General features: G+C 42.9%; 1 protein-coding gene across 1 annotated transcript in view; it reads left to right on the plus strand.

Annotated features, from left to right (window-relative positions):
- LOC121678548 overlaps positions 1–12,097 on the plus strand; it is a 52,304-nt gene that overhangs the window by 25,189 nt on the left and 15,018 nt on the right. The window contains exons 37-42 of the mRNA XM_042058167.1: positions 526–792; positions 935–1,198; positions 1,765–2,025; positions 6,407–6,667; positions 6,810–7,070; positions 7,542–7,802. Of these exons, the coding sequence (XP_041914101.1) occupies positions 526–792; positions 935–1,198; positions 1,765–2,025; positions 6,407–6,667; positions 6,810–7,070; positions 7,542–7,802 (1,575 nt within the window). The remainder of the gene's footprint in view (positions 1–525; positions 793–934; positions 1,199–1,764; positions 2,026–6,406; positions 6,668–6,809; positions 7,071–7,541; positions 7,803–12,097) is intronic.

Raw genomic sequence — 12,097 nt, forward strand, 5'->3', positions numbered from 1 at the left:
TAGCTAGGTTAGCTAAGATTAGCTACAGTAACCCTATCTTCAGTGGGTGAAGTGGGATTTGGCAGGTGGGGGAACCCTAAAATCCAGTGTCGAAAGTGGGAAAATTATTCTCTGTTGGACAACATATTGAGTATTGTGGTTAAGCAATACTTTTTGAACAAGAATTGATAGCTTCTTGGTCACTTCTGTACACGCAAAAAATTAACTCAGTATTTATTTTAATAATATCATCACGCTATATTGTTGGTATGAAAAAATATATTTATTATTTTCTGACACACACACACTTTAACCCCTGCCTATCTTACAATTTAATACACTGTTGGAGATGGAGCCGTCTCTGTTTCCACATGTAGCGCTGAGAGATGGAGCCGTCTCTGTGGCCACATGTAGCGCTAACTGTGTGACTGTTGTTATGTTACCTCCTTTGTAGTAGATCAGAGACATCACACAAACTAAACACATTTGTGACTCATGCCCTTCCTTACATCCTCTTGGTCTCATCTTCTGTGGCACCTCTTCTAGCCCCCTGTCCACTCGTCCTCACCAGTGTGGTAGCGGAGGTTGACTGTGAGAATGACACTGTGGAGATCAGCTGGGACTGGCCCGACGGAGCTGACTCCTATGAAGTGGAGGCCGTCAGTGACGACGGTTACCGAGCGGCATGCATGGCAGAGGACAACCACTGCCAGATGACCGAGTTGGAGTGTGGACAGACCTACACACTCAACCTCACCACCATCAACGAGAACTGCCACGTCACGCAGACGACAGACATTACATTCCAAACACGTGAGTGATTTGAAAAGTTTTTGGTGGCTGGTGAAATTAGGAACCTTGACATAATGTTAGGCTCTGGGATATTATTTGAGTCTAAAGAAGTGCTCATATAGACACACCAAAAGCCTCCTCTCTGCTTTTCTTGACTGGGCAGGGCCTTGCACACCCCAGCACATGAATGTGGACCTGCAGTGTGGCAGCCAGGCTGCTATACTGACCTGGGAGCAGCAGGGTGACGTGGAGCTGTATGTGGCTTGCACCACCTTGAGTCCTGGAGGACCAGAAGTGTACTGCAACAGCACAGGCTCCAGCTGCCTGTTCTCTGATCTGGAGTGCGGCAGCAGCTACACCTTCACCGTAACCGCCCACGGCAGCACCTGCACCAGCTCTGCCAGCAGCGCTATGGAGATAGTCACAGGTAAAACAGAACCAGTGTCTCACGACATCTAAAGCAGGGATGTAGTGGAGGCTAAACGCAAGTAATACGCAGTTTATCCACCTCTGAAATTTTAGAAATAGAGTTTATCCACCTCTCAAAAGAGTTGATTCACCAATTGCAACTTTTAACATTCAAAACTCACATTGTATTATTCACAATATGTACACTCTGGGAACCAATTACAGTAATACCACTGATAAAAATCCAATACCGCATGGCGCAGTCCACCTTACCATCACAGAAATCATAGTTTACCCACCTCTTATTTTACCACTACATCCCTGATCTAAAGGCTTTCTATTTCTCTTCCTCATCTTCTTTCTCTATCCCTCTCTCTACCTCACGGCTTTTGTCTTTGGAGCTTCTTCCTTTTCTTCTTTTTCCATTGCTTTGCAATGGTGCTTCTCTCAATTTTGATTAAATGAATCACATATGTAAAACGATTTACCGTGTATTAATTGTCTTGTGTGTCAAAATCGCTTTCACCAATACAGAAATGCTTGCCATTCATTCGCCTAAACACATCCTCCCTCTCTTCTGTCCAGAGCCCTGCCAGCCTGACCATGTGACCGCAGAGATAATGTCATGTGACAATGACACAGTGGCTCTGACATGGATGGCTGCCAGAGGGGCATTAACCTATAGTGTCACTGCAAATGGGGACCTGGGATATGTCAACACTTTCTTGACCAATGACACTGAACTATATGCGGATCTCACCTGCGGACAGACCTTCATCTTCACCGTGGTGGCTCATGACGAGAGATGTGACAGCCCACCGAGTTACTCTTCTCCTGTCAAAAATCGTACGTGCTGGACATCATTTTCTTTCATTACTCTACACAAGGCACTGCTATGTGTGTGTGTGTGTGTGTGTCAGTGTTGTAATGTATCATATATACACAAATACTTCATTACTGTACTTGAGTAGAAATTTCACGTATCTGTACTTTACTTCGCTATTTAAATTTGTCAACTTTCACTTTTACTCCACTACATTTCCTAGATAAAATGTATACTTTTACTCCGTTATATTTCCACTAAGCATCTTCGTTACTCGTTACTAAAACATAAAATTAGAAGAGATGTGTGCGACTGCTATAAGGGAGGTTTGGCAAATCACTGCTCCTAGATTGTTTGTTGCGCTTGTTTGTTGCTAAAGGAGGAGGACGCACAACTGAAACCGCCATGGTTTCTTGAATTTCCCCTGGGGATCATTAAAGTATCTATCTATCTATCTATCTATCTATCTATCTATCTATCTATCTATGGAAGCACGAGCACCTACTGGATGACCTAGTTAGATAGATAGATAGATAGATAGATACTTTATTGATCCCCAAGGGGAAATTCAGGGGGTCTCAGTAGCATACAGACATCACACACAACATGCACTTACAGCAGAAATGGTAAATATAAGTATAGGTATAAACATATAACCAAACTCCACTGTACAATAGAGACAGTAGGAGATAAGACAAACTAACAAAACTAAATACTAAAAATACTATATAAATTAAATGTAAAAAATCCAGTGTGCTTGAGGGTGATCAAGCATGAGACACTTGTACAGTAGTGACAGGGCCTGTAGTTCTGTGTGCATGGTGAGATGCTCAAGAGAGTGAGTGTCATGGTGAAGGTGCAAAAGTAGTCCAACAGTAGTCCTTTAGTTATGTGTGCATGGTAAGGTGCTCAAGAGAGTGAGTGTCATGGTGAAGGTGCAAAAAGTAGTCCAACATTAGTCCAACAGTGTAACAGTGCAATAATAAGGTCTAGAGACCAGCATAAATAATATGGACAAATAGGAGAGTAAAGTATAATGTAGACAAGGGAATATAAAAAACTATATAAAAAACTATGTCAGTGCAAGAACAGGTTGAGGTAATAGGGTTACAGCCATTCAGTATTGTAGCAGAAGCCATTGATCATGTGTGCTAATATAGCATGAAAAACAGTGTAGCAGGAAAACAGTAGTAAAAACATTAGGCTGTGGACATTAGTAAAACAGTAGTAAAGCAGTAGTGGGCAGTCAGTACTCAAACATGGAGAGGGTGGAGAGGCAGACAGACTAAGCAGAGAAGTCTATCTCTCCTCTTCCCTTTAGTGAAGCATTAAACAGTTCAATGGCCCTGGGGACAAATGACTTCCTCAGCCTTTCAGTTGTGCATGGCAGTGAGCGAAGTCTCCAGCTGCTCAAGCTCTTTTGCTTTTTTAATAGTGCTGTAGAGTGGATGGCATTCATTGTCCAAGATGTTGATCAGTTTGTCCAAGATGTTGATCAGGGTCCTTTTGTCAGATATTGAAGTGATGCACTCCAGTTCAGCTCCCACTACAGAGCCAGCCTTCCTTACCAGCCTGTCAAGTCGCCCAGCATCCTTCTTCTTTGTGCTTCCTCCCCAGCATACCACTGCATAGAAGAGGACGCTGGCCACAACAGACTGGTAGAACATCCTGAGGAGCCTGCTGCACACATTGAAGGGCCGCAGCCTCCTCAGGAAGTACAGCCTGCTCTGCCCTTTCTTGTGCGTCAGTGTTGGCTGACCAGTCCAGTTTATTGTCCAGGTGGAGACCCAGATACTTGTAGGTGCTTACCACCTCCACATTGACCCCATCAATGGAGACTGGTAGCAGAGCGGGCTTAGACCTGCGAAAAATCCACCACCATCTCCTTGGTCTTTGAAGTGTTGAGTTGAAGGTGATTGAGTTTGCACCATTGCACAAAGTGCTCCTCCAGGCTCCTGTACTTCTCCTCTTGCTCGTCCCTGATACACAATTGCAGTATCGTCAGAAAACTTCTGCATGTGGCATGACTCGGTGTTGTAGCAGAAGTCAGATGTGTACAGGGTAAACAGGACTGGAGAGAGCACAGTTCCCTGTGGCGCTCCGGTGCTGCTGATCACAGTGTCAGAGAGACAGTTATTCAGTCTGACGAACTGTGGTCGCTCGGTCAGGTAGTCTGTACTCCAGGTTACCAGGTGAGCGTCCACACCCATCTGCAAGAGCTTGTCTCCCAGTCTGAGGGGTTGGATGGTGTTAAAAGCACTTGAGAAATCAAAGAACATGATTCTCACAGCACTTTTCCCCTTGTCTAGGTGAGAATGTGTCCTGTGTAGAAGATAAGTGATGGCATTGTCCACACCCACTTTCTCCTGGTATGCAAACTGTAACTGGTCTAGTGCATGGCGTACTTGGGGTCTGAGCATACCTAAGACCTCCCGTTATCATAGACGACCACCCCAACGATAGTGGTGAACTCGGTGAACAGGGTAGTGGTGAAGATAACAACATACACCCGTGGCCGTATTTGCAAGGAATGTTTCTGTACATTGGCAGCTTTCTGTGAAGCTGAACACTCCGCTACCTGCCTCAGCGGCCTGTGAAAGGCTATTTAGCATCGCAGGACTTGTCTTTAGTCCAAGAAGAGTTAGACTGAATCAGGCCCGGGGTGGAAAATCGGGAGAATTCCCGGTGGGCCGCTTCACTTTTGGGCCGGTCGAGGAAAAAAATATTGACATTTGTCACGTTAGCCTATCTTTTCTTAAAGTAGGACACGTTCCGCATTCTGTGCATGACACCAATGCAATGCCTCTGCATGGGTTGTAGCCTACGTGAGGGAGTTCTCCCGTCCCAAAAAGATTTGGTTGGGTCCTGTAATGAGGGACTAATTTCTGAATGGTTGGGAAGTGTGACCACTGTGGGGAATTGGCAAGAATGCAAAGATATTGGTTTCAAGGAATTTTATTATTCCAGAATTGTTGAATATGCGTTTGTGTGGTTCTAGAAAGAAACAGAACTAACCACGTCTTACATAATATTCAAATATACACGTAATTACCAGTACTAACATAATAACATATAGCTAGTACTACTAACAGTTAAGGCACATGTAGCATCATGAACCTCTTAAAGCAACACCAAAGAACTTTCCCTCTGTCGCACGCACACTATTTGTTTATCCAGCACCGGCTTTGCAAATAATGATGTCCACAGACAAGGTAGAATATTTTGCTTGACTTATAAAAGTACGATGTATTGCGACATCAGATGCAAGTCAAATTTGTAGTTTCTTATGTCTCATTCCATCGAACTACAGATCCGCTACCCGATCTGGCAAACTTACATAGTGCGGTTATAGCCGATAGAGTGCCGCGAAGCGAATGCAGAATTGCCGTTCACCCTGTTACGAGTTGATAAACCACTGAAACGACTTTGGAAACATTATTTTAAGGTATAAAAAACTCTTTGGTGTTGCTTTAACATTTACATATACATATAGACTGAAACCAAAAAATATACATAACAGAAATTCACTTACTGGTTTATGAACGCACACAAGGTATGATAGGGGATGGATGGCAATGGATGATATATATACAGGGTGGATGCACTTATCATCCCTACCCTACCATCAGATCCATCAGTAATGGCTACTATCACATCAAAATCTCACTAACTACTAACATTGAACACAGGGGGCGCTAATAAGCCACATTTCAATATCACCCCAACCCCAAGTCCTTCATCACAGGTCCATATAGCCCGTCTTTTCCAAAAAGTTTTCTCAGATACGGATAGCCGAGCCGGCCCTACAGTAGACACAAGCGCCAGGAAGGATGGATGGTAGAAAGACTGAGCAGCAGATCAACCAGTCGACCACTGAAAATGATGAGCCCGAAATTAGTGATGAGGCCATGACTACAGGGACAAGTAGAGAGGATAAATTAAAGTTATTTAATGTAAGAAAAAGCAATTACCCTACATGATAAACCTATATGCCTTGTTTGCTCAGAAGAGGGTGTAGTAAAGGAGTAGGCTAAATCACCAAACAACAATATAGCCTACCCATGCAAAAAACATGTAGCCTAAACATTAGTTCAATATGCCTCTTTGTGGAAGCGTGGGATAGGCTACATTTCAAAGGCTTTCTTTCTTTCTTTCTTTCTGTTTTTGTTAACTTGTGGAATAGTGGAATATTTTTTGTTAACTTCTTAGTTGAAGTGAATTATTATATAACCTTTACACATTTGTTGAACCATGGTACTAATAAAAACTACAGGATAGTAAGAGCTGAAATGTTGCTTCATCTAGTACTTTATACAACACTGGTGTGTGTGTGTGAGTGTGTGTGCGTGTGAGTGTGTGTGTGTGTGTGTGTGCGTGTGTGTAATGGTGTGCTCTGTCCCTCAGCGCCATGTGTGCCACGACACATCGAGACATATGTCGAGTGTGAGGATAGCCTGGGCTCGGTCAGTTGGACAGAGAGCGACGGGTCGGACTTTTACACCGCCATCGCCGTGGGCCTGGATGGCCACACACACACGTGCCACAGCAACGGCAGCACCTGCAGCTGGGATGACTTGCACTGTGGAGAAAGTTATGTGGTCCAGGTCGTTGCCAATGACGAGACATGCACTAGCCAGCCAAGCGACAGCACCACCATCCATATGGGTGAGAAAAAAAACAATAAAACTATACCCATCATTACAGATGTACTACAATATTATATATATATATATATATATATATATATATATATATATATATCCATAGTGGCCTGTGGCATTGGCTGACCCTGACCTCCGTTGTGCAGCTCCATGTATCCCCCAGGGCCTGATGGCACAGCTGGACTGCAGTTTGAGGGTGGGCTCCCTCACCTGGGATCCCAGTGAAACAGCAGAGACCTATGTGGTGAACGCAGAGGCAGCTGATGGCCACACGGTGGCACTGTCCACCAACAACACCAGGGCTTCCATCTCAGAGTTCCACTGCGGGCAGGAGTATTACCTCACAGTCAGCGCAGTCGGCCCCAACTGCACCAGCCGACCCAGCATGCCAGCACAGCTGCAAACGGGTACACACACACGCACTCATCAACACACACACACACACACACAAACACACACACACACACACACACACACACACACACACACACACACACAGGTGGGCAGCTGTGGCCTACTGGTTAGCACTTCGGACCTGTAACTGGAGGGTTGCCGGACCCCGACCAGTAGGCACGGCTGAAGTGTGTTCATGTAGAAACGGCATGTTCATGTAGAAACACGCAGATAACCTTACCTCAAAGACATATTCTCATCTCTCTCATCTAAGTTGGCTTGCTAAGGTGGCACTCATGCATCTCCCCAAATTATGAAATATCTAAATGTGTGTTTGTGTTTGTTTGTTTGTGTGTGTGTGTGTGTGTGTGTGTGTGTGTGTGTGTGAGTTGTGTGTGTGTGTGTTTGTGTGAGTTGTGTGTATGTGTGTGTGCGTGTGTGTGTGTATGTGTGTGTGTGTGCACGGTTGTACATATGTCCCTCAGAACCCTGCCCTCCGACCATGGTCACCAGCTTCATGGACTGTGTGTCCAACATCGCCGTGGTTTCGTGGGCAGAGGGTGTGGGTGCCGAGTACTACACGGCCGTGATGGAGGGGCCTGACGGCATCGCCGGGAGCTGCCTGTCGTCCAGCACCAGCTGTGGCCTGTCCAAGCTGCTCTGCGGAGAGTCCTACACTGTCACCGTCACCGCCGCCAACCGCCAGTGCAACTCCATGCCCAGCGCAGTCCGCCACCTCAATGCTGGTGGGCATACACACACACATACACACACGCACGCACACATGTGTGTGTGTGTGTACATGAAGTATGAGTTGTGGTGTGGTAATGTAGTAGTCCAAATAGAACACCTGAAGGCTGTGAGCTTCATCCCACCATTGTGGCCCTGAGCAAGGCTCCCTTACCGGAATGTTGGAAAATGAACGTTCTAAAGAATATCTGGGTTCATTGAATTCAACTTAGAGTTTTAGAACCTTGAATAAAGTGCCAAAGTCTGACGTAGCGTTTCCATGACGGCAAAATTACTGGATCTAAACAAACTTTCGAAGTGGCATAAATAGCATTGGAGGTAGACATGTGGCATCATTTATAGAAAATAAAAATAAATATATCCATTTAAACGTGTTTAACCTGCTAGGCAGCAGCTTAGCCACATAACACGGATTCCCTGGCAGGTGTAATAGAAAGAAACAAAACTCCAACGGATATTTCACGTCTTCTCAAAGACTGGTGGCTGTTAAGAGCGTAGTTTTTTGCCAAAAAAATAAAGCCAAAACACGTCCGTGAATTTAAGGATTTTAACCGCATGCTGTGAAGTTACATGCAAGTCGCTTTTACGGAGGAAACCCATGCTAAAATAAAACTCTGTAGTCACGAATTTGATCGTGTTAATAATAAATAATAATAATAAAGCTTTATTTGTATAGCACCTTTCATACACAGAATGCAGCTCAAAGTGCTTTACATTTGAAGCATGTAACACAATAGTAGTCAGTCAGTCATTATCAATCACTTTTCTTTGCTGTTTATGATATGCTCAGCAACATATCAAAAATATAGAAAATGACGTCATAAGACTGGCAGCCTTAACCCTCTTACCCCCCACAAGCACGCCATATGGCAACTGTGGCAAGGAAAAACTCCCATATTCCAGGAAGAAACCTTGAGCAGAACCTGACTTAATAGGGGGAGCCCATCTGCTTCTGGCTGGCTGCGCCCTCCAATAGTAGCAGATGTAGAATAATCTGAAAATGTAGTCTACAGGATAAGATGAGTTAACTAAAGGCTTTCCTGTACAGGTATGTTTTCAGATCTTTTTTAAAAATATTTACTGAACTCGCCTGCTTGATGTACAGAGGCAGGGTGTTCCATAGTTTGGGGGCATAATGGATAAACGCAGCTTCTCCACTTTGTTTGTGGAGCACTTTGGGTACGATTAAAAGATTAGAATTGGATGATCTAAGTTTCCTTTGTGGTTGATAAGATATTAAAAGCTCAGAGATATATGAAGGTGCTATGCCATTCAGAGCTTTGTAAGTAATTAACATAACCTTAAAATCAATTCTATAGGAAATAGGGAGCCAGTGCAGTTCAGCCAACACAGGGGTGATGTGTTCTCTCTTCTTAGTCTTAGTTAAAAGTCTAGCCGCAGAGTTCTGTATGAGTGCCAATTTCTTTAGATGTTTTTTGGGAAGACCAGTGAAAAGTGCATTGCAGTAGTCTAACCTGCTAGTGATAAAGGCGTGAATTAGTTTTTCTGCATCTTGTTGAGTTAAAAAGGGCCGCACTTTGGCAATGTTTCTCAAGTGGAAATAGGCTGTCTGAGTAACTTTACTGATATGGGGCTTAAAACTTAACTCTGCATCTAAGATGACACCGAGGCTTGTTACTTTTGGTTTGACCTGGTGTGCCAAGTTCCCCAGATTACTAAGAATAATATCTCGCTTTAGTTTTGGTCCAACCAGAAGTACCTCTGTTTTGTCATCATTTAGTTTCAAAAAGTTTTTGCTCATCCACTGATTAATGGAGGTTAGGCATGCAGTGAGGGAGCAAAGGCCATCTGGGTTAGTTGGCTCAACAGAAAGATACAATTGGGTATCATCTGCGTAGCTGTGGAAGTTTACATTATGTTGACTTATGACGTTTCCCAATGGAAGCATATATAGAGAAAATAGCAGGGGACCAAGGCAGCTCCCCTGGGCCACACCAAAAGGCAAGTCATGTTTTTCAGATACATGATCTCCTAGACTGATATAAAAATCTCTGCCAGTAATGTAGGTTTGAAACCAGTTTAGAGCATTATCAGAGAGACCCACCCACTTCGCAAGGCGGTGAATTAGGATGCTATGATCAATGGTGTCAAATGCCGCACTCAAATCCAGAAGAATAAGGATTGAGACTTTGTTTGAGTCGGTAGCTAGTCTGAGATCATTGACTATTTTTACTAGAGCCGTTTCTGTGCTGTGATTTGATCTAAAACCTGATTGGAATTTTTCAAGGATACTGTTTTCGTTGAGGAAGGTATTTAACTGATTACAAACAACTTTTTCAAGTACTTTGCTCAAAAACGATAGATTTGATATAGGCCTGTAGTTGCTCAGATTGGTATGGTCAAGATTTGACTTTTTAAGTAAAGGTTTCACAACAGCGGTTTTAAAAGCAGTTGGAAATATACCTGTTTCTAATGAGGTATTTATTACCTTGAGAAAAAAGGGAGCTAAGCCATCATATACTTTTTTGAGGAATGTAGTAGGGATTGGATCTAAAACACATGTTGAGGAGCCGGTTTGAGTTATAATTTTACCAAGCTCAGATTGAGTAATAGTGCTAAAGGACCTTAATTTTGGGGGGCTGTTTTTGGGTGTACTATCAAACATATTACTTGTGTTACCAATAGCCTCCCTTATAGAAATGACTTTGTTTTTGAAGAAGTCTGCAAATTCTTCGCATCTTAGAGAGGATGCCTGACTGAGTGTATCAAAAGGTGTTTGATGCAATAGCCTATCAATGGTAGAGAACAACACCCTAGAGTTTCCACTGTTTTCAGCAATTACCTTAGAGAAGTGGTTCCTCCTCTCATTCCGAATAGCTCTATTATAATTTGCAATTTTTTCTTTTAGAATGGCACGGTGAACCTGTAACTTAGTTTTTCTCCATGTTCTCTCAGCTTTCCTACATGATCTTTTTAGATCATGGATATTTTCGTTCATCCAAGGTGTCAGTTTGCTACAGGGCCTTTTTTTAGTCTTTAAGGGTGCCACTCTGTCAAGCAGAGCGCCTAATTCACGATTGAGAGCCTCTACCATTTGATCAATGGGATGATGTAAAATATCTAAATTTATGGAGTCTATAAGAGCTATGAACTGCTGTTCTGCTCTAATGTCCAAGAGTCGCGATTTGATTGCAATTTCGGGATGAATTTTTGGAGTATGTAGTACAATATTAAAAGATACACAATGATGATCAGACATATTTATATCATTTACTGATAAGTCTGTGACTTCTATCCCTCTGGAAATGACTAGATCGAGGGTGTTGCCAAGGTTGTGGGTGGGTCCTGTAACATGCTGCTTTAGCTCTAAACTGTCCAACACATTAAGGAACTTACTGGCTTTAGCATCAGTTGTCTTATTGACATGAATATTGAAGTCGCCATTTACAATTATCCGATCATAGCTAGTGATGATGAGCGACATAAGTTCAGAAAACTGGTCGAGAAAGCCAGTCCATAGTTTAGGAGGGCGGTATAAGGTTAATAGAAGTACAGCTGGGTCAGCCTTCAGAGTGAGGGCAATATACTCAAAGGAAGCGAATTCGCCAAAGTTGACTCGTGTGCAACTATATTTGTTTGAGAGAATGGAGGCAATTCCACCACCTCGTTTGCCTTGTCTAATTGAGTGGAAGAAATTATAATTTGGGGGACAAGTCTCAACAAGAACAGCTTCGCTGTCTGAAGTCAGCCAGGTTTCAACAAGAAACAGAAAATCCAATTTTTTTTCACTAATAAAATCATTGATTGCAAAGGTTTTGGTAGTAAGTGCACCTATATTTAGTAAACCCATGTTAGCTGAAAATGCCTCTGGCTTTTGAGGAATATGCTGAGGTATGGAAAGAATATTTGTTAGGTTTCTAGTTTTAAATTTGTCTTTTCTTTTTACTATACGTTGGGTAGAAATCAACGTTGGAATAGAACTATAAGCATAAGTCATGCTATTCGTGTTGGTATGAATATATGTTGTAGTATGTGATTCCTACAGTGTAAAAAAAATATACTAACGTCTTAGAAACGTAAAATTATTGAAATAGATTCGCCTATTTCACGCCGCCATTTTGAATATCGATAAGTCGTATACTCACTTCCGGTTAACGATGTCTTATGAAGAAATTAACGTTATCAGAGCTATCTACAAGTTTACAAGGATTAAATTGTTCCATGAACAATTAAATATGAAGGTAAAGTAAGTCAGCTAGCTAGATGGCTAATACCAGATAGCTAGATGGATAATACTAGATAAGACACAACCGCTTGTAAATGCACTTCA

Source organism: Alosa sapidissima, chromosome 12 (assembly GCF_018492685.1).
Source record: "Alosa sapidissima isolate fAloSap1 chromosome 12, fAloSap1.pri, whole genome shotgun sequence".
Classification (NCBI taxonomy): domain Eukaryota; kingdom Metazoa; phylum Chordata; class Actinopteri; order Clupeiformes; family Clupeidae; genus Alosa; species Alosa sapidissima.